At 37.5% G+C, this 24,534-nt stretch overlaps 1 protein-coding gene across 1 annotated transcript; it reads left to right on the top strand.

Moving 5' to 3' along the window:
- The first annotated feature begins 7,077 nt into the window (after nucleotides 1–7,077).
- Nucleotides 7,078–10,304, top strand: LOC131405766 (olfactory receptor 2T11-like). Its single transcript, XM_058541323.1, has 2 exons — nucleotides 7,078–7,089; nucleotides 9,249–10,304. The coding sequence occupies exons 1-2, from the start codon at nucleotides 7,078–7,080 to the stop codon at nucleotides 10,302–10,304; spliced, it is 1,068 nt and encodes a 355-aa protein (XP_058397306.1).
- Nucleotides 10,305–24,534: the final 14,230 nt, after the last annotated feature.

Here is a 24,534-nt window from a genome sequence, read left to right as displayed (position 1 = left end):
AAGGTTATCAGAAGATTTCTCAGCAGAAACCTTGTAGGTTAAGAGAGAATGGGATGGTATATTCAACATTATCAATGAAAAAAACTGCCAATGAAGACTAATTTACCTGAGAAAGTTTTCTTTCAGAAATGAAGGAGAAAGAAAGACTCTCCCAGACAAACAAAAGTTGAGGGAATTCATCACCACTAGAGCTGCCTTACAAGAAATCCTGAAAGGAATTCTTCACGCTGAAATGAAAGATGCTAATAAGTGACATGAAAACGTGTGAAAGTATAAAATTCACTGGTAAAGGCAAATATATAGTTAAATTCCAAATACTCTAATGTTGTAATGGTGGTGTGTCAACCACGTTGAAATCTAGTAAAAAGATTGAAAGACAAAATTGTTATAGGTACAAAATATTGTTAATGGATACATAATATAAAAAGAGATAAAGAGTGACAAAAACATAAAGTGTGAGGGGAAATAAATGTATAGAGCTTTTTATGCAATTGAAGTTAAGTTGTTATCATCTTAAAATAGACTTTAATATCCAAATGATGTATTATGAAAGCCATATTGTAATCACAAAGCAAAAACCTATAGTAGATACACAGAAGATAATGAGAAAGAAATCAAAGAACACTACTGCATAAAATCATCACTTCACAAACGAAATCAGCAAGAGAGAATGAAAAGAACAAAGGAACCACAAAATTATCAGAAAACAATGAACAAAATGGCAATAATAAACCCTTACCTATCAATAGCTATTCTAAATGGAAATAGTTTAATTTTTCCAATGAAAAGAAATACAGTATTGAATGAATTAAAAAAAATCAAGTTTTATGTTGTCTATAATACACTCAAATAAGACTAAAGGACACACACTGGATGACAGTGAAGGGATGGAAAAGTATTCCAGGCAAATGAAAACCGAAAGTGAGCAGGGGTAGCTGTACTTGTGTCAGACTAGGTGGGCTTTAAGTCAAAAGCTGTAAGAAGAGACAAGGAAAGCCATTATACAATGATAGGGGGTCAATTTATCAAGAGGATATAGCAATTGTAAATATTGATGCACCCAGTACTGGACCCTCTAAATATATCAAGCAATTAATAGCAGACCTGAAGGCAGAGATAGAGCAATGCAATGTACTATGGGACTTCCATCTGCCACTGTCAACAACAGACATCACATCAAGAATCATTTCTGACCACGACGGCATGAAACTATCACAGGAGGAAAGCTAGGAAATTCACAAATATGCGGAAATTAAACAACATGCTCCTTAGCAACAAATAGGTCAAAGAAGAAATCAAAAGGAAAATTTTAAAAAATCTTGAGACAAAAGAAAGTGGAGACACAACATAGCAAAATTATGGGATGCAACAGAAGCAATTCCAAGGGGGAAGATATAGCAATAAACGCCTATATTAAGGAAAAAAAGGGATCTCAAATAAACAACTTTACACCTCAAAGAATGAGAAAAACAAGAACAACTGAGCCTATTGTTATTAGAAAGAAAGAAAGAATAAAGATTAGAGCAGAAGTAAATGAAATAGAGACCAGAAAGACAATAGAAAAGATCAATGAACTAAGAGTTGGTTTCTTGAAAAGATAAACAAAATTCACAACTTTTAGCTAGACTAAGTAAGAAAAAAGAGAAACCACTCAAATAAATAAAATTATAAATAAAAGACGAGCTATTGCAACTGATATCACAGAAATACAAAGGATCATAATAGGATAATATGAACAACTATGTCCAACAAATAGGATAACCTAGAGGAATAGGACAAATTCCTAGAAGCATACAACCTACCAAGACTCAATTATGAAGAAGTGGAAAATCTGAGCAGACTAATAATAACTATGGACTTGAATCAGTAATCTAACACCTCACACCAAATTAAAGCTCAGGACTCAATGGTTTGACTGGTGAATTCTACCAAACATTTAAATAAGAATTAATACTCGTCCTTCTGAAACTCTTCCAGAAAACTGAAGAAGTAGAAGCACTTATAAACTCATCTTATGAGGCCAGTATTATCCTGACGCAAAACCAGACAAAGACACTGCCAGAAATAAAATTACAGGCCAATATCCTTGATGAAAATAGATGAAAAAATCTTCAACAAAATACGAGAAAACCTAATGCAAGAGCACATTAAATGGGTTGTACACCATGATCAAGCGGTATTTATCCCTCAAATGCAAGAATGATTCAACATATGAAGATCAAGGTATGATACAGTATATTAGCAGAACGAAGGGCAAAATTCATATGATCATCTCAGTAGAGGCAGAAAAAGTATCTGACAAAATTTAACATCCTTTTATTATAAAAACTCTCAAAAACTTGGGTATAGAAGGGACATATCTAAAAATGATAAAGGCCTTATATGACAAACTGACAGTTAACATCCTACTCAATAGCGAAGGATTGGAAACTTTCCTTTTACATCAGGAACAAGACAAGAGTGCTCATTCTCACCACTCCTATCAACATAGTACTGGATGTCCTGAACAATAGGCCAAGAAAAATAAATAAAAGGCATCTAAACCAGAGAGGAAGAAGTAAAATTGTCTGTTTGTAGATGACATGATCTTGTATATAGAAAATCCTAAAGATACCATCAAAAAACTGTTAGAGCTAATAAATGAATTCAGTTGCAGGATACAAAATCAATATACAGAAATCAATTGCATTTCTGTACACTAACAATGAAATATCTCAAAGAGAAATTAAGAAAGCAATTCCATTTACGATTGCATCAAAACATTAAAATACATAGGAATAAATTTAACTAAGGAGTTGAAAAATCTGTATGCTGAAACTATAAGACATTTATGAAAGGAATTGACGAGGGACAGAGATAAATGGAAAGATCTCATGTTCTTAGATTGGAAGAGTTAATATTGTTAAAATGTCCATACTACCCAAAGTGATCCACAGAGTCAAGAAAATTCCTATTGAAATTCCAATGGCATTTTTCACAGAAATAGAACAAACTACCTTAAAATTTGGATGGAAGCACAAAAGACTCCAAATAGCTAAAGCAATATTGAGCATGAAGAAGAAAGCTGGAGGCATCACACTCCCTGATTTCAAACTATATTAGAAACTATGGTAATAAAAACAGTATGGTACTAGCATAAAAACAGGTGCACAGATCAATGGAACAGATTGAGAGCCCAGCAATAAACCCATGCATATGTGGTCAACTAATCTTTGACAATGCATCCAAGAATATTCAATGGGGAAAGGATATTCTTTTTAATAAATGATGTTAGAAAGCTGGATGTACACATGCAAATGAAGGAAGCTGGACCACTATCTTAGACCATTCAGAAAAATTAACTCAAAATGGATTAAGGACTTAAATGTAGGACCTGAAGTTGTAAAATTCCTAGAAGAAAATGTAGGGAAAAAGCTCCTTGACATTGGTCTTGAAGAAGGAAATCCTGTCATTTGTGACAACATGGGTGAAACTGGAGGGCATTATGCAAAATGAAATAAGCTAGATAGAGAAAGACAAATACTATTTGGTATTACTTATAAGCAGAATTTTTTAAAAAGCTGAATTTGTAAAAAGAAAGACTATAATGGTGGTTGTGAGGGGCCGAGGGTAGGAAAATGGGGAGACGTATGTCAAATAGTACAAACTTTCAGTTATAAGATGAACGAGTTCTGAGGATAATGTACAACATGGTGATTATAGTTAATAATATGGCATTGAATACTTGAAATTTGCTGAAAGTAGATATTAAGCATTCTTATCACACACACACAAAAGATTTAACTATATTAGATGATGGATGTGTTAATTATCTTGATCTTGGTAATCACTTCATAATGTATAGATTTATGAAATCATCACATTGTGCACTTTAAATGTATATCATTATATTTGTCAATGATTCCTCATTAAACCTGGAAAAATAATAATAATAAAAAGATGAACAACCCCATTAAGGACTTGAATAGACATTTCTCTAAAGATGATGTACAAAGGTCACACAGGCACTGAAAAGATGCCTAACAACATTAGTCATTAGGGAAATGCAAATCAAAACCACAATGAAATACCACTTCATGCCCACTAGGATGTCTAAGACAGAAAAAACAGACAATACATGTTTGCAAAGACGTAAAGTAATTGTAACACTCACACATTGCTAGTGGGCTTGTAAAATGGTATGATCGCTTTAAAAAACTGTGTGTCACTTCCTCAAAATGTTACACATAGTTACCATTTGACCCAGCAATTTCACTCTTAGTTATATACACAAGAGAAATGAAAATATACGTCCACACAAAAATTTGTACATGATTGTTCATAGCAAATTTTTCATAATAGACAAAAAGAGGAAACCAAATACCCATAAGCTGATGAATGTATAAACAAATGGTAGTTTATCCACACAATGGAATATTATTTAGCAATGAAAAGGAATGAAGCACTGATACATGCTACAACATACATGAAGCTTGAAAACATTATGCTAAGTGAAAAGAAGCCATACACAAAAGACTACATGTTGTACTATTTCATTTATATGAATTTTCCAGATTAGGCAAATGTATAGAAACAGAAAGCAGATTAGTGTTGGCCTATGGCTGGGGAAGGGAAGGGTGGAGACTGACCATTACTCGATATAAGATTTCTTTTTGCAATGATGAAAACGTTCTAACACTAGATTGTGATGATGGTTGTACAGCTCTGAAAATACTAAAACAATTTAATTGTATACATTACATAGGTGAATTTTATTTATTTATTTATTTTTTTTTTGTGAGGAAGATCAGCCCTGAACTAACATCCATGCCAATCCTCCTCTTTTTGCTGAGGAAGCCCTGAGCTAACATCTATTGCCAGTCCTCCTCCTTTTTTTCTTCCCTTTTTCTCCCCAAAGCCCCAGTACATAGTTGTATGTCATAGATGCACATCCTTGTAGTTGCTGTATGTGGGATGCCGCCTCAGCATGGCCGGACAAGCGGTGCATTGGTGCGCGCCAAGGATCTGAACCTGGGCCACCAGTAGCAGAGCGTGTGCACTTAACCACTAAGCCACGGGGCTGGCCCCATAGGTGAATTTTATGATATTTGAATTATACCTCTATAAAGATGTTTTATAAAAGACATGATTAAGAGAATAAAATTACAAGCCATAGAGTGGGAGAATATATCTGCAAAGCATACAGCTGACAAAGAACTTGTATGGAAAACATACCAAAAATTCTGAATTATCAATAATTAGAATATATACATTAAATGGACAAAAGATTTGACCTGATAATTCACCCAAAGCAATTAAAAGATGATCAAACCTATTAGTAATTTGAGTAGTACAAATCAAATTTAAATCACATAACATACCACTACACATGTTAGAATGGCTAAAATCCATAACTGACAATACCAAATGCTGGCCAGGGTGGGAAGGCAAGATGGTACAGCACTTTCAAAGGCAATTTCACAATTTCCTATCAAGATAAATACACACTTGCCATAAAAACCAGCACTCCTCCTCCTGGGTATTTACACAGTGAATAAATAACACGGTGTTGGATAAGTAACACAAGGTTTAACACGCATGTATATGAGACCATACTCACGAAAATGAACGGTTTAATAAATAAATGGGGAAGAAGGGACAAAAATTCCTTACGGAATTCCAAATAATAAGTAGGTAGATACTCCCTGAAGGGGGAGCTTAAGTCCTTACCCCCTTGAATATGGACTGCACGTAGAGATTCACTCTCAAAAATGGAGTATGGAAAGGGGAAAATAGTAACTTTAAAATGAAAGATCCTGATGTGTGATGTGTGATGAAGGTCAACACACCACCGAGAACGCGTGCTGATGTCATCTCTGCCCTGGTCTGACACACGCCATCTGTACAGTAACCATCCCCAACACACAACTCCAACCCAGCCATAACAAAGCACCTGAGAAATTCAGATGGAGGGACGTTGCACCAAATATCTGACCAATACACTTTGAAGCGTCAAGGTCATGAAAAAGTGGGAAGACTGAGAAACTGTCATGGATCAGAGGACACTAAGGAAACAGATGACTGAATGAAATGTGTCCTGGATGGAATCCTGGAACAGAAAAAAAATGACATTAGTGGAAAAATTGGTGAAATCCCAATGAAGTCTGGAGTTTGGTTAACAGTAATGCAGCAGTGTTAACTTCTTAGTGTTGACAGACTCACTGTGGTGACATGACGAGGAGCTGGTGGGTGGGGTTCTCTGTATTATTCTTGCATCTTCTCTGTAAACGTAAAAATCATTCCAAAATAAAAATGCATTTTAAAAAGCTATACATGAGGCATAACCTCATATGTGTGTATATTGAATAGCAAGAGGTCAGATGATGCACAACAATTTGTTATCAATAATTACCTCCAGGGAGAGAGGTGGAAGAGAGAGGACGATAGGTGGATTTCACTAGTTACTCCTTGTAATTGTGTATTTAAAAAATCTTTTACACTGCGAATATATTTATAGATTACTTGTGGAAAACCATTAGAAACGAAATTATTTGAAAATCAAGATGGCCAGGTTTCATGATGGCTGTTTGTCCTGAGGGACAAAGTTTTTGAATCTGCAAGAGAGAAATATCCCCTCCGTATGCGGCGGCTACTGGAGAAAGTAAATTTCACCGTCTTCATGTAAATTCAGTAAGAGTTCACAAGAATATAATTTCTTGTTGATGACTCAGAAAATCAGTCCCAAATAAATGAGACCCCAGGAGAGGCCAAAATGTGGAACATATCCAAGCAACCCAGGAGAATAAAGTCCTAGATAAACAGGGTAATTTCCCCCGTAGAGTCTTGTTTTGGGCAAAATCCACTGCAGTGGAGGTAAACAACTCAGTTAATAGTGCTTAGGGACCGACCTCCTCTGTGGTTTCCTATTTGTCTCCAGGACCCTCTGGGCACTTGCTGTCGTCATATGATCTCAGAAATACTACCTGTAGGTGGAAACCAAAATGCTCAAGTCTCCCAACATCAAGCCTCTCTCCAGAAGTAACCGGGAGCACTGCTACTTGGGAACACGATGTGCTGAGGAAAATCGAGAGTGTGGGCATGCGAGCTCAGGTAAATGAGAAAAAGACTGACCTGGCTTCCAACCATCACATCTGCTGGTTTGCCCTTGTCTGGATCGTATTTCCCCTTAATAGAGTCCTTTGTAGCAACTTGAGAAGCCAGGGGACAATATTTAGTTCAATTAACTGGGTGCAACTTTAAGAATATAGAACAGGGGCCGGCCTGGTGGTGCAGTGGTTAAGCTCGCGTGCTTGCTTCGGTGGCCCAGGGTTCGTGGGTTCGGATCCTGTGCGCGGACCTACACACCACTCATCAAGCCATGCTGTGGCATCCCATATACAGAAAATAGAGGAAAATGGGCACAGATGTTAGCGATGGCCAATCTTCCTCACCAAAAAAAAAAAAAAAAGGAACAAACATTAAGAACATTTTTACAGAATTAAATCTCCTCTTGGATCTGGCTCCTTCTTCAGCTCCCACTTCCTTGTCCCTAAGAGCTTTCCGTATCCTCTACCTGGAAATACTGTGATCAGCTGATGGGAAGACAGAATTATTGGGTCCTACAAGTAAATGAACCTAAAAACCTCAACGAAGCAGCGTTCACAGTAAGTCCTCAGTGTATCTTCACGTTTCGATAAGAATTACACATCACCGCTGGTGCGCCAGGAAACCTCTTGATGGTGTTGGTTGGGAGAGTGGGAATCTCAGTGGACTGTTCATGTCCCAGTCAGTTTTCCTTTTGAAATTTGACCTTCACCCCACCCTTAACTGCATTCTCCTACCCTACAGGTTTGTTGTGGATTTATGTTTCCTTAATGCCTAAATACCATCTGAGCAATTAGTGACATGGCCATAAAAAAATTCATTCCGTGCTCCTAGCTGCTTGGAGTAGAACCTCCTCCATTTCTCCTTCCATAAACTTGTGGGAGGGGTATCCTCCCTCTCGCGCATAGGCACAATCTACTCTCTCATTTACAGCTTACGGAATCTGATTCAGTTATTGTTTCTGGATTTATCCTGATGTGGTTCATATTGTGTTTCTATGACTAAACCTAAAGGAAAACAGAGCACTGACTATCCGCTCCTTCCTTGGTTGGTGTGTACTACTAAAGAAGATGACCTCCCAGTTTCCATTCGGGTGTGGGGAGAACAGGGGCATTTCGCTCTCTTCTACGTCTACAGTTTCTTCCACGGATATATGTAACCAGAGCAACAGGCCAAGGCCCACTAAGAGAAGAGCTCATGTGGTTGTTTGTTGCTTGTCTGGATATATCAAATGACCACATATGACCTCAAGGCATTCACCACAGTGAAATTAGTTTCTTTCTTTTCTTTATTTTTTTTTTTTTTGTGAGGAAGATCAGCCCTGAGCTAACATCCGATGCCAATCCTCCTCTTTTCTGCTGAGGAAGATTGGCCTGGGCTAACATCTGTGCCCATCTTTCTCTACTTTATATGTGACGCCACCACAGCATGGCTTGACAAGCGGCACGTCGGCACGCTCCCGGGATCTGAACCTGCGAACCCTGGGCCACGGAAGCAGAGTGCGTGCACTTAACTGCTTGCGCCACTGGGCCGGCCCCTGAAATTAGTTTCTGATCATAGGAAATCCATAGATCTTCATCAATGGAGCTTAACAGAACACATTAAACAGAAGACTAAGAATTAAATTATGGAATATCTGAAAACCCAGCATTAAGACCATGACATTGAGGATGGGGGTGCTAGGAGCTCTGAGGAACATCTTGTATTAATTGCTTCCAATTTCTTCTTCCCTCCCCATCCTTTTATGGTTCACTGTGGATGGTGTTTATGTCCGCACCACATTGATATTGGGCTTCTATGTGTGACTTGCTTTAGTTGGTGAAATGTGGTCGAAGGTGATAGTCAGTTCTGAGCTCAGGCCTATGGGGAATCTGCTTCCCCTTTTTGGCTTCTGCCGTCTTCCTTGAGAAGAGCAAGCCCCAGAATGAGAGATGTGTGGTGGAGTACATCTGCACCTGACTTGCAGCCTAAAGCAAAAAGCCTTAGCTGACCCGCAGACGTGGCAGCAAGAAAATGCCTGTTTGCTGTCAAAAGCCACTGAGGTGTGGAGTTATTCTTCACCTCAAATTATTACAGCAATGACTGACCGACAGAAAATACTTTGCAAGGGCCTTGTACCGTTTCCTTGACTTTGTTCTCCTTGCCTCTTCCTTTGGTTCCACCAGGTCAGTCTGAGCCACGAGGGAGGAAATGAGACACTAACAGCAGATTTTATTCTCTCAGGGCTCTTCCCCAATATGAAGTACGTCAGCATCCTTATCTACACCACCATCCTGATCTACCTTGCTGCAGTCGCTGGGAACTTGATCCTGCTCCTCCTGATATGGGTGGACCCGAGGCTGCACACCCCCATGTACTTTCTGCTCAGCCAGCTTTCTCTCGTAGACCTGGCCCTCATCAGCAGCACTGTTCCAAAGATGGTGATGAACTTTTTCTCTGGAAGGAAGAACATCACACGTCTGGCCTGTGGAACACAGATATTTTTCTTCTTCACTCTTGGGGGTGCTGAATGCATCCTCTTGACCCTCATGGCCTATGACCGATACGTGGCTGTCTGTAACCCCTTGAGGTATGCAGTCATCATGAACCACAGGGTCTGTCTGCAAATGGCCATATTGTCTTGGATTGCAGGCATTTTAGCTTCCACAGCCCACACATCCTATACCATGAATCTGCCTATCTGTCGCTCCAGAGAAATCCACCATTTCTTCTGTGAGATGCCAGCAATCATGAAGATCTCATGCAAAGACACTTCCGCCTATGAGCTGGTGGTCTTTGTGATGGGCGTTGCATTTATCATCATCCCTTTTGGACTTATCATGGCTTCCTACACCTTCATCTTCCTCACTGTCGTTCGTATGAAATCCCCCCAAGGCCGGAACAAAGCTTTAGCCACCTGCTCCTCCCATCTTACAGTGGTAAGTTTTTATCTAGGACCATGTGTTTATATGTACATGATGCCTGGTTCCTCCCACAGCCCTGAGCAGGAGCAGGCTGTGTCTGTATTTTGCACTGTCCTCACACCCATGTTAAATCCACTCATCTACAGCCTGAGAAACAAGGATGTGGTGGGCGCTTTTCAGAAAGTCCTGAGGAAACGTCCAGTATCTAAACAGAACACAAAAATATCACAGCAGAAAACAACTGTCGAGAGGGTCAAAGAGCAAGGACTCCAGGAGCATCCACAATCGCGTTCTCCAGCGCGAGGAAATTTGCTGTAGCCCGGTGGGCAAACTGTCGTTGAATTCAACTGACAATATTAATTCAATAAATAACAGTTTGTTAAGAGATTTTTCTCAGTGTGTAAACATTTGTTTCCCAAATGGATCAGTTCAATTGCTATTCTTCAGACCAGTTCGCGAGCATAGACTAAGTTCCAATCATCTCTTTTTATACCTGAAATACTTAGACATTTCTCACTGCCCTTGAGTCTCAGTCCTGGTGGGTGTTATTGGTGATTCGGTTTCCATTGTTAGAAGCACCAACTTCCGGGAACAGACAGATGTGACTGGTATGTAAAAAAGAATGGATCTCGTCAGGGACAATTGTAGCATAACTTTGTTTCTCTCTTGAATACCCTGGCAAACTCAACATGTTGGCTCTATTCTCCCTACTTGTCTTGGGTAGAAACTTTCCTGGTCATCCTCAGATAAGCAAGAGTCCTAAGCTCAGGTAAAGTGCAAGAAGACTCTCCCTGTGGAGACTGACACACCTAGCTTTGAGTAAAAATATTGTCTGCCATGGACAAGAGAAATGCAGTTGGCGTTCCTCTAGACTTTACAAGCTCCCCAAGCCCTCACTGGCTCTGGCTTCAGATCCCTCGTCCAGGGAGTGCAGTTGTAACTCAAGATAGGGAGTAGAGATAAGGGCCTCAAAAAGCTACACCTACCTGCTGCCTATCTGGAGAAAGTACCCTCTGGCCATGGCAAATATTCACCAGACTCTCTGGAATCAGTGCATATTCAGAGCTGTATTTTTCTTCATGGGATACTTGTAAGCTCTTACAAGACACTGTTATTCATCTATAATAAATGTGTAAATAGGTCACCTTTGATGCAGAGAGATAAAAGTGATTGGAGTCTTTTTGGGTTTGGCAGTCTATGTAAAGTAGTTGTAAGATTCACCAAAGAATGGAACAGCTTGAACCATGAATAAGGGTGAAGTGACTAATAGAGATGAGCAAAGTTTCATAGTTGTTATATGAACATTAGAGAGGTGTTGGGTTGGACTCCTCAGGAGATCCATGCCTGCTGTGGACACACGAGCAAACACTGATGGCTGCCTCAGACCGGAGTGGATGATGCCTCCACTGCACGGAACATAAGGTGGAGACAGGAAGGCTGACTAGCTGCTGCGAAGACCAGAGCTGTGAGGGACATCCAGGCAAGGCTTGTCTCTGACATTGTGACAGTGCCGTCTAAGGCAATCCCACCTTTCATATGACAAAAGAGGATAAGTCCTGTTGGAATTGTGAGTCCCAAAAGTAAGGCCCAGGTCAAGATTCTCCTGATGTAGAAGGATTTTCTTTAGTTTTTCTGTGACCAAGGAAATGGTTCTGATATCAGCCCATATGAATCATGATGAAACTTTACGATTGAAATATATTGCAAAATCCATTGTCATCAATAGGCAGTTGTACCTCACAAAAAATTACAATTAAATTGTGGTATATATTATTTAACGTATGTCAGATCATCAAAAACCAAAAAGCACTCTAAAATCTACTGGTGGATATGACGTGTAGAAAACGGCATCTTTTGCTTTGCTAGTATAAATGTGCACTGTTATGGCCTTTTTGGAATGCAATTTATTAAAATTAAATATTGTTTCACATTCTTCTAAGGAATTCTCCTTTTGGGGATTTTCCAGAATAAATGAAATAAAAGTGTCAATACTTAACATACGTAAATACATGTTTATTGTGGAATTGTCTACTCAAAGACTGGCAACAACCGGTGGTAATGGCTGAATAAATTGTGGTGTACCCACATCATGGATTGCATAGCTGTTATAAAGAATGAATGAAAACTATACCAGACAACTAGAAGGATCTCCAGAAGGAATTTTTGGGGAAGAACACAAGGGTTGGGGGGGAAACGTATATAATAAAAGTCTGTATTTTGGTAAAATAAATAACGACCCATAAGCTGCTATAGATGTGTACATTTGTGTGTGTGTGAGTGTACTCAACTATCTTTTTTCCAGATTTATTGAGATATAATTTACATACAACATTGTGTAAGGTTTAAGGTGCACAATACGATGATTTGATACATGTATATATTGCAAAATGTTTATCGCAATAAGGTAAGTTAACACATCCTTCACTCACGTAATTATCATTTTGTTGTTGCTGTCATAGTAAGGACATTAAAGCTTTACTCTCAAAGCGGCTTTCAGATATACCACACAGTACTGTTAACTAAAGTCGCCTCCTGTGCTGCAGATCCCCAGAACTTACTCAACTTACAGCTGAAAGTTTGTACACTTTGGCAAATACTGCCCATTTTCCCCACCCCTCGGCCCCTGACAACCACCATTCTACTCTAAGTTTCTATAAGTTTGGTGTTTTTAGGTTCCACATATATGTGAGCTCATCAAGTATTTGTCCTCATTTAGCATAATGTCTTCAAGGTCTATCTATGTTGTCACAAATGGCAGAATTTCCTTCTTTCTCATGGTTGAATAATATTCCATTGTGTGTCCATATTATGTATATGTATATATATATATAAACACTGTATCTTCTTTATCCATTCATCCATTGACAGACTCTTAGGCTGTTTCCATGTCTTGGCTATTGTGAATGATGCTGCAATGAACATGAGAGTGCAGGTGTCTTTGGAGATTATGATTTGATTTCCTTTGGATATATACCCAGAAGTGGGATTGCTAGATCCTATGGTATTTCTATTTTTAATTTTTTGAAGAACCTCCATACTGTTTTTCATAGTGGTTGTACCAATTTGCATTCCCAACAGTGCGCTAGGGTTCCCTTTTCTTTACAATCTCATCAGCACTTATTTCTTGTCTTTTTGATAACAGCCATCGTAACAGGTGTGAGGTGCTATCTCATTGTGGTTTTGATTTGCATTTCCCTGATGATGAGTGATGTTGAGAACCTTTTCATATACCTGTGGGCCATTTGTATGTCTTCTTTGGAAAAATGTCTATTTAGGTCCTTTGCCCACTTTTTGTTTGGGTTATTTATTTATTTTTATTTTTTGCTATTGAGTTATATTTGTTCATTGTATATTTTGGATATTAACCCCTTATCCAATATGAGGTTTGCAAATATTTTCTCCTATTCCATAGGTTGCCTTTTCAATTTGTTGATAGTTTCTTTTGCTGAGCAGAAGCTTTTTAGCTTGATGTAGTCCCATTGTTTATATTTACTTTTGCTGCCTTTATTTTTGGTGTCAAATCCAAAAAATAAGTGCCAAGATGAATGTCAAGGAGCTTACCTCCTGTTTTCTTCTGGGAGTTTTATGATTTCAGGTCTTATGTCCAAGTCTTTAATCCATTTTGAGTTGATTTCTGTGTATGGTGAAAGAGAGGTGTCCAGTTTCATTCTTCTGCATGTGGCAATCCAGTATTCTCAGCGTCATATATTGAAGAGACTGTTCTTTCCCCGTTATATATTATCGGCTCTTTTGTTGAAAATTAATTGACCATTTATGCATGGGTTTATTTCTTGGTGCTTGATTCTGTTCCATTGATCTATGTGTCTGTATTTATGCCAATACCATACTGTTTTGATTACTATAGCTTTGTAATATAGCTTGAAATCAGGCAGTGTGATGCCTGCAGCTTTGTTCTCTCTCAAGATTGCCTCAGCTATTCGAGGTCTTTTGTGGTTCCATACAAATTTTAGAATTGTTGGTTCTATGTCTGTGAAAAATGCTGTTGGAATTTTGATAGGCATTGCATTGAATCCATAGATCGCTTAGAGTGTTATGGAAATTTTAACAATATTAATTCTCTTATCCATGAGCACGATATATATTTCCATTTGTTTGTGTCTTCCTCAATTTCTTTCTTTAGTGTCTTAGTTTTCAACATATAGCTCTTTCACCTTCTTGGTCAAATTTATTCCTAAGCATTTTATTCTTTTTGATGCTAATGTAAATGAGATTGTTTTCTTAATTTCTCTTTCTAAAGTTTGCTGTTAGTGTATAGAAATGCAACTTGTTTTTGTGTGTTGATTTTGTATCCTGCAGCTTTACCGAATTCATATACTAGTTCTAACAGGATTTTGGTGTAGTCTTCAGGGTTTTTCTATATATAGAAACAGAGACAATTTTACTCTTCCTTTCTGATTTGATGGCTTTTATCTCTTTTTCTTGCCTAATTGCTCTGGCTAGGACTTCCTGAACTACGCTGAATAAAAGTGGTGAGAGTGGTCATCCTTTCTTGTTTTTGATCTTAGAGGAAAAGCTTTCAGCTTTTCACCATTGAATGTGTTAGCTGTGGGCTGGTCATGTTTGGCTTGTATTATGTTGAGATATGTTTCCTCTATACTCACTTTATTCAGAGTTTTTATCATAAATGGATGTTGAATTTTGTCAAATGCTTTTTCTGCATCTATTGAGATGATCATATGATTCTTATCTTTCATTCTGTTAATGTGATGTATTACACTTATTCATTTGCATATGGCGAACCATCCTTGCGTCCTAAGGACAGATCACACTTGGTCATGATGGATGTATTTAAGGTGTTGTTGAATTCAGTTTGCTAATATTTTGTTGAGAATTTTTGCATGTATATTCATCAGGGATACTGGTGTATAGTTTTCTTTTCTTGGGGTGTCCTTATCTGCCTTTGGTATCAGTAAAATACTGGTCTCATAAAATAAGTTTGGAAGTGTTCCCTCTTCTTCAATTTTTTAGGAAAAGTTTGAGAAGGATTGGTATTAATTATTCTTTAAGTGTGTATAAAATTCACCAGTGATCCTGATGAACATATATGCAAAAGTCCTCAACAAAATATTAGCAAACCAAGTTCAACAATACATTAAAAGGATCATATGCCATGATCAAGGGGGGTTTATCTTAGGGATGCAAGGATGATTCAATATCCTCAAATCAATCAACATGATACACCACATTAGTAAAATGAAGGACAAAAATAAAAAAATATTAGAACTAATAAATGAATTCAGTAAAGTTGCAGGATACAAAATCAATATACAGAAATCTGTTGTGTTTCTATACACTAATAATGAACTAGCAGAAAGAGAAATTAAGAAAACAATTCTATTTACAGTTGCACCAAAAAGAATAGAATACCTAAGAATAAATTTAACCAAGGAGGTGAAATACCTGTACTCTGAAAACTATAAGACAATGATGAAAGAAATTGAAGATGATGCAAATAAATGGAAAGATATACCATGCTCATGGGTTGAAATAATTAATACTGTTAAAATGTCCATACTATCCAAAGCAATGTACAGATTCACTGAAATCTCTACAAAAATGTCAATGGCATTTTTCACGGAAGTAGAACAAATAATCCTAAAATTTATGTGGAACCACAAAAGACTCTGAATAGCCAAAGCAATCTTGAGAAAGAAGAACAAAGCTGAAGGTATCACACTCCCTGATTTCAAACTATACTACAAAGCTATAGTAATCAAAACTGCATGATGCTGGCACAAAAATAGACACATAGATCAATGGAACACAATTGAGAGCCCAGAAATAAACTCACACTTATATGATCAATTAATCTACAACAAAAAAGGCAAGAATATACAATGGGGAAAAGACAGTTTCTTCAACAAATGGTGTTGGGAAAACTGGACAGATATATGCAAAAGAATGAAACTGGACCACTTTCTTTCACTATACACAAGAATAAACTGAAAATGGATTAAAGACTTAAATGTAAGACCTGAAATCATAAAAATCCTAGAAGAAAACATAGGCAGTGAGCTCTTTGATGTCAGTCTTAGCAATATTTTTTGGATCTGTCTCCTCAGGCAAATGCAACAATAACAAAAATAAACAAGTGGGACTACATCAAACTGAAAAGCTTCTGCTCAGCAAAGGAAACCATCAACAAAACAAAAAGGCAACCAACTAAATGGGAGAAGATATTTGCAAACCACGTATCTGGTAAGGGGTTAATACCCAAAATATATAAAGAATTCATACAACTCAATATAAAAAACCAATCTTATCAAAAAATGGGCAAAGGACTTGAATAGACATTTATCCAAAGGAGACATACAAATGGCCAACAGGCACATGAAAAGATGCTCAACATCACTCATCATCAGGGAAATGCAAATCAAAACACAATGAGATATCATCTCACACCTGTCAGAATGGCTATTATCAAAAAGACAAGAAATAACACGTGTTGGTGAGAATGTGGAGAAAAGGAATCCCTTGTGCACTGTTGGTGGGAAGGTAAACTGGTGCAGCCACTTTGGGAAACACTATGGAGGTTCCTTAAAAAATTAAAAATAGGACCACCTTACAATTCAGCAATTCCATTTCTGAGTATTTATCTGAAGAAAACAAAAACACTAATTTGAAAAAATATATACCCCTTTTGTTCATTGCAGCATTATTTACAATAGCCAACACTTGGAAGCAACCTAAGTGTCCATTGATAGATGAATGGATAAAGAAGATGTGATATATATATACACACACAATGAAATATCACTCAGCCATCAAAAAGAATAAAATCTTACCATTTGCAACAACATGGATGGACCTAGAGGATGTTACGCTAAGTGAAATAAGTCAGACAGAGAAAGACAAACACTGTATAATTTCACTTACATGTGGAACCTAAAAAACAAAACAAACAAAACAAGACAGAAACAGACTCATTGATACAAAGAACCAACTGGGGAGAGTGGTGGGGGGATGGGCAAAATAGGTGAAGAGGATTAAGAGGTATAAACTTCCAGTTACAAAATAAATGTCATGGGGATGTAATGTACAGCATAGGAAATATAGTCAATAGTATTGTAATAACTCTGTATGGTGACAGATGGTTACTATACTTGTTGTGGCGATCATTTCATAATGTATATAAATGTCAAATCACTATATTGTGTACTTGAAACTAATATAATACTGTACGTCAACTATACTTCAATAAAAGAAAATTCACCAGTGAAGCCATTTGGTCCTAGAGTTTTCTGTATTGGGAGGTTTTTGATTACTGATTCATTTTCTTACTTGTTATTGCTCTAGTCAGAATTTCTGTTTCTTCCTGATTCAGTCTTGGTGTGTTGTGTGTTTCTAGGAATTTATCCATTTCTTCTAGGTTATCCAATTTGTTGGCATATAACTATTCATAGAGTTTCTTATGATCCTATGGATTTCTGTAGTTTCAGCTGTAACCTCTCTTCTTTCATTTCTCATTTCATTTATTTGAGTTTTCTCTCTTTTTTTCTAACTTAGTCTAGCTGAAGGTTTGTCAATTTTGTTTGTCTTCTCAAAAAACCAGCTTTTAGTTTTGTTGATCTTTTCTACTGTTTTCATCATCTATATTTTATTTATTTCCACTCTGATCTTTGTTATTTCCTTCCCTCTGCTAACTTTGGTCTTATTTGTTCTTCTTTTTCTAGACTTGAGATTTAAAGTTAGTTGTTTAGTTGAGATCTTTCTATTTTCTTAATAAATGTGTTTTTTCTCTATAAACATCCCCCACAGAAATCCTTTTGCAGCATCCCATATGTTTTGGTGTGTTGTGTTTCCATTTTCATTTTTTTTGAGATTTTTTGATATCACTTTGATATCTTCTATGACTAATTGATGTTCAGGAGAGTGTTGTTTACTTTCCTCTTGTTGCTGATTACTACTTTCCTAACCATTACGGTCAGAAAAGATACTTGATATGATTTCAATGTTCTTAAATTTGCTAAGGTTTGTTCTGTGGCCTCTCATGTGATCTATTTTGGAGGATGTCCCATGTGGGCTGAACAGGAACGTGTCTCTGCTGCTGTTGGATGGATGTTCTACATTTGTCTGTTAGGTTCATTTGGTGTAACGTACAGTCCAGGTCCAATGTCTCCTTGTTGAATTTCTGTCTGGATGAGTGTTCAATGCCAACAGTGGGGTATTGAATTCCCCCACTATTATTGTATTGTTGTCTATTTCTCCCTTCAGATCTATTAGTATTTGCTTAATATATTTAGGTGCCCCATTGTGGGATGCATATATACTTATGATTATTATATCTTCTTGATGAATTGACCCCCTCGCTGTTATATAATGACCTTCTTTGTCTCTTGTTACCATTTTAGGGTTAAAGTCTATTTTGTCTGATGCAAATATAGCTACTCTTGCTTTCTTTTGGTTTCCACTTGCATGGAATGTCTTTTTCTATTCCTTCACTCTCAGTCTGTGTGTGTCCTTAAAGATGAAGTGAGTCTCTCATAGGCAGCCTATGGTTGTGTCTTGCTTTTTTTTTATCCATCCAGACACTCTGCACCTTTTTATTGGCGAAATCAATCCATTTACACGTAGACTAATTCTTGATATGTAAGCACTCACTAATGCCATTGTATTAATTGCTTTCTGGCTGTTTTGTATCTCCACTGTTTCTTGTCCCCTCTGTTTCTGCGTAGTGTTGTAAATGGGTGACTTTCTGTGATTTTCCGCTCTCATTCCTCATTATTTATCTTTTGTGCATCTGCTCTGGTTTTTCTTTGCGGTTACCATGAGGCTTACATGAAAAACCTTATAGATAAAATAGTCAATTTTAATCTGATAGCAACTTAACCCAGAGCATGTGTGAAAGATCACCCCTTTTCTACCCCTCTGTTGTATTTTTGATGTCACCATTTACCCTTTTTGTATTCTGTATTCATTAACAAATTATGGTAGCTATTAGTTATTTTTAATACTATTTTCCTTTAACATATACTGTATGGTGAAGTCGTTAACACACCATCCTCTTATAGAATTAGAGTTTTCTAAACTGGTGATATTTCCCTTACCAGTGTCTTGTATACCTTTGTGTGTTTTCATGGCACTGATTAGCATCTTTGAATCTCAGCTTGAAGGAATCCTCTCAGCACTTCTCGCAGGGCAGGTCTAGTGGTGATGGACTCTCCCAGTTTTGGTTTGTCTGGGAAAGACTTTAATCCTCTGCCATATCTGTAGGATACCAGCCGAATAGAGTATTCTTGGCTGTCAATTTTTTTCTTTCAACACTTCGAATATGTCATTTCATTCTCTCCTGACCTGTAGGATTTTTGCTGAGAAATCTGCTGATATCTTAATGAGGGTTCTTTTGTAGGTTGCAATCTCAATTTCTCTTGCTGATTTTAGGATACTCTCTTTTTCTTCAATTTTCTATGGTTTCATTATTACATGTCTAGGAGAAGTCTTTTTACATGGAGATTATAGGGTGATCTATTAGCTTTGTGAACTTGAATGTCGAAGCGTCTCTCCAGGTTCTCAGCTATTATGTTAAATAAACTTTCTGCCTGCTCCTTCTCTTCTCCTGGTACTCACTTGTTCCACATTTGTACGTCTGATGGATTTCCACAGATCATGTATGCTTTCTTTGCTTTTGTTTCATTCTTTTCTTTGTCTTTCTCTGGTTGGGTTATTTCAAGGTTCCTCTCCTCTAGCTCACTGGTTCTATCTTCCATTTGGTCTATTGCACATTAGATGCTCTTTTCATTTTTGAAAAGAATGCTCTTTCATTTTGAAAAAATGTTCTTTGCATTTTTCATTTCATTCTTTAAATTCTTCAGCTCCAAAATTTTTATCTTTTAAAAAGGTTTTAAGTGTTTTCTTTATTTACTTTTTGTTGGTGGTCACTTCTGTACTTTTATTTTTAAATTGAAATATAATAGACATAACTATGTGTAACTTTAAGGTGTACAACATGTTGGTTTGATACATTTATGTATTGCAATATGATAACTGCTGTAGCATTAGCCAGCGTCTCTATCATGTCACATAATTATCATTTCTTTCTTGTGGTGGGAAAAATTAAGATCGAGTCTCTTAGCAACTTGAAGTGTTTAATACGGTACTGTTGACTATAATCACTATGCTGTGTATTAGCTCTTCAGGACTTATTTATCTCCTACTTCCAAGTTTGTACCCCAAACAACATACCCCAACTCCCAACCTCTGGTGACCGCCATTCTACTCTCTGTTTTTACAAGTTCAGCATTTTTAGATTCCACATATAAGTGATATCATACAGTATTTTTGTTTCTCAGTCTGATTTATATCACTTAGCACAATGTCCCCAAGATCCATCCAGTTGTCACAAATGGCAAGATTTTCTTCTTTTTTATGGCTGAGTAATATTCCATGGTATGTATGTATGTGTGTGTATATACATGGTTGTTTCCATATCTTTAGTATCTTTCTATAGTTATTTTGAATAGTGCTGCATTAAAATGGGTGTGCAGATATCTTTTTGAACTCCCATTTTCATTTCCTTTGGATATATACTTACAAGTGGAATTGCTGGATCATATAGTAGCTCCAATTTTAATCTTTTAAGGAACCTCCAAATTGTTTTCCATAGTGGCTGCACCAATTTAATTCCCACCAACAATGCACAAGGGATTCCTTTTCTCCACATCCTCACCAACACTTGTTATCTCTTGTCTTTTTCATAACAGCCATTCTGACATGTGTGAGGTTATGTCTCATTGCGATTTTGATTTGCATTTCCCTGATGATTAGTGATGTTGAACATCTTTTCACATATGTCTTCTTTGGAAAAATCTCTATTCAGGTCCTCTGCCCATTTTTAAATCAGATTGTTTCTTTTTTGTTTATATAGGTGTTAAGAGAGGTTCGGGGATTCGATCGGAGACGTAAAAGACACTTTCCACTCCAAACAAATGGACCGGAGGTATATTTTATTATATAGAGGATAGCAAAGGTGACAGTCTGCAAACAGATCCAAATAGGTCAAATATTAAGAGGGAAAAAAAAATCAGCCCGACTGGAAAGGGAAAACACCCACATCGGCTGAAGAGAAATGACACAAATCAACCAGAAAGAGAAACACCAGGTTGACTGAAAAGAGAACACATCGGATCAATTACTTCATATCAAATCAATTGCTTCACATCAAATCAGTTACTCACAACATCCACGCCCCACTGCCGGGAGAGCCCTGTCAATCGACACGGCTGGGCAAGGATCACACGTCCTGGGCAAGGTGTCCCTTCCACAGGTGGAACTCTCACTGGGTCTCAGTTTCCAGCAGTTTTTATACCATCAGTAATTTTCAGAGTAAGCAATTACAAAGTTTGCAGAGCAAGCATTTAGTGTTTCCATGCACAAAATGGTTATCAGTGGCGTACGTGCACTGAGCCCCCTGGCTAACGTCCCAGCCCAGTAGTTGTGTACGTGCATTGTTCTTTTGGTTATCGTCCCAGCCCGGCACAGATGGCCAGTCCATCCCGTGCTACGACGCTCCAAGAGCCTTGAAATGTTATAACTTGCAACTCTCTCTGTGGGGGAAGGGCCAGTTCCCACCACACAGAAAGCAGCTTGGTATTTCTGTTTGTGCTGGTGGCTATAGGTCAATGGAGCAGCCAAACATGGCTGTACTCATGTCAAGACAATAGGTTCTTTATATTTTTTTGATATTAAGCCCTTGTCAGATCTATGGTTTGCAAATATATTCTCCCATTCCATAAGTTTGCCTTTTAATTTTGTTGATGGTTTGTTTTGCTGTGCAGAATCTTTATAGTTGGATATCGACCCACATGTTGAGTTTTGCTTTTGTGGCCTGTGTTTTTTTGTGTCATATCCAAAAAGCTCTAGAACTTGTTTGGTTCTTTTTTATGCTTTCTATATGTCTGTTAAATTTCTTACTTTGTTCATGCATTATTTTCCTGACTTTACTGAAGTCACGGACACGTCCTCAAGTCTTTGCCTGTAGGTGGTTTCGTCAGTCCTGTTGTATCTGGAGCTTTCTCTGCTCTTATATCAGTCCACCTGCTCCGTTGTTTTTGCTCCCTCTTGTGGCAGAATTCATACATTTTTATGTCTTCTCTGATCCTTACAGCTCCCCAGGCTGGCTGCTGGAAGCCCCTCTGTTGTTCTCCAGAAGGAGGCACTACTCCCCAAGTTTGTGTTTTCTCCCTCCCACAGACCCCGGTCTCTGTTTCTGAGAGCATTCCATTTTCTGTAGCTTGCTCTTGCTGCCACATTCAGAAGCGTCACAAGGAGCTGGCTGCAGAACAGTGGGCAGTGTGATTTCAGTACTGGGTGCAGCGTGGCAACCCCCGGAGCAGGTTCACATTTTATTTTATATATATATATGGCTGCATAATATATATATTGTTGCCTAATAAATATATATTTACACAGGCACAAATAGTAGCATACTATATGAGTATATGACTATTTTGCACCTTGAGTTTCCTCTTAATATGTTGAAGTTAATTCTCCACATCAGTGTATATATAGCTGCCTCATTCTTTATTAATAGCTCCATTGTAGTCTCTTGTTAGGATGCACAATAATTTTTTAATCAGTCTCCTATTTATGCACATTTAGGTTACTCAAAAGGAATACACTATGAGGGTTAGAAGCACAGACTGTCCAACACCCTGGCTGAGTTTGAAACCCATTTTGCCCCCTAGATGCATAAACTTGGGCCAATTATGTAACCTCTCTGGTCTTCAGTTTCTTCATCTCTAGAATGGGAATAGTAGCAATACCTATCTCGTGGGTGTGTGGTGAGTATTAAAAGAGCTAATGCATGTTCGTAACTTGTAATAGTGCCCAGCACCTAGGAAGTGCTATGTGTTTGGTGTTACTGTTTACAGTTTTGCTTTTGAAAATAATGCTGGACAGATTCCATCGTGCCCACTTCATTTCTTCCAGTTCTGTACTCCATGGCCCAAAACTGGAATGGTTAGGCATGCGCACCAAAGGATCAGTATACTAAAACTTTTGATATCATTAACTTCCACTCCTTAGCAGGTGGATCAACTTGAATTTCCACCAACAGTGTCTGAGAGCGCCATTTCCCCATACTCACGGCAGCACAGTGTGTCACCAAACTTCCTCATCCTTGCTTTCCACTAGCATTTCTCTTATTCTGAGCTAATCTGAGCGCATCTCATATGTCTAAGAACCACGTATGTTTCCTTTTCTACGAGCTGTTGGTTCATCTTTTCCCATTTTTCTTTTAGGTTGGTTCTGTCTCATACTCACTTCTAGGAGTACTTCCCCCCCTTTATTACATGTATCCTGGTTATTAGCTCTTAGTCTATGATAGATGTTGTGAATTTTTTTTCAGATTTGTTGTTTGTCTTCTGACTAGTTATGAGTCCTTGAACACACAATTTTATGCTTCTCAGTGCTTTTTTTCTTAACATGAAATTCACTTTTATTGTTATTTAGGAGTATTTGATAATCCTTAATGAATTTTGAGTTTAGAGGCTGGGAACCAAATTTAGTTTTATCAAATGACTAACTAATTATGCAAGCATAATTTATTGAATAATTCATCTTTTTTCCAAAAACATATAGTGCTAATTTTATCATATACTAAACTGCTATATGTATTTGAGTCGATTTCTGGACTCTCCTATTCTTTGGCCTGTCTATCTGTTCCTTTCCTAGCACCACATTTAAAAACCGTCTCATCGTAGTGTGTCTGACCACCAAGCAGGGCAGACCCCACTCATTACTCAGCATTTTCAGAATTTTCCTGGATGAACTTTTTTGTTTACTTTTTATAAGGATTTAAAAATCAGCCTCCCTAAGTATTAAAATGTTACTATTTTTGTTGGGATCACATTAAATTTATGGTTCAATTTAGGGAGAATTGACATCTTTCTGATGTCAGGGCATCCGTGATATTAGATTTTTTTTCCTTACTTTCAAATACATAGTTTCCATCACAATCTCTTATTCCACTCTGAAGTTATTTAATAATGTATTTCTTAAAATTGAAAAGGATGTTTTGTTATTTTTTAAGTGCTTTCTATCTTTGTTATACTGGATTGATGCGTTAGTTTTCCATTGCTGCATAACAAATTACCACGAACTTAGCAATTTAAACAACGCCAACGTGTTAGTGCCCATGTCTGCAGGTCAGAAGTGTGGCTGTTTTGGAAAGTCCCTGAAACACACTCCTGCCCTTCCCATTTCAACCCTCTCTGCCCAGGCTAGCCCTAGCTCCTACAAAAGACACTGCAAATCCACACTATTTCAATTTCTTTTATTTCATTGGCCTGTAAAGAATAAAATATATCTGTTAAATAGGCTTCATATTTTCTTATTGTAACTGAGTCTGGATTAATGATAGATGCGTTGTTTACGTCTCTAAAAAAACTGAAGTGTATTTTATTTTCAAATTTGTAAGGGCACATATCTTGACCAAAAGAAAAAAACACTTGAACTCAATTGGATTTGGCCATTTGGTGACTCGATTTGAGTTAAAAGCTGTCGTTGTGTTGCATGTAAAGAAGCTCTG

Source organism: Diceros bicornis, chromosome 1 (assembly GCF_020826845.1).
Source record: "Diceros bicornis minor isolate mBicDic1 chromosome 1, mDicBic1.mat.cur, whole genome shotgun sequence".
In the NCBI taxonomy this organism is placed as follows: domain Eukaryota; kingdom Metazoa; phylum Chordata; class Mammalia; order Perissodactyla; family Rhinocerotidae; genus Diceros; species Diceros bicornis.
This window is presented reverse-complemented; position numbering and strand designations above follow the sequence as displayed.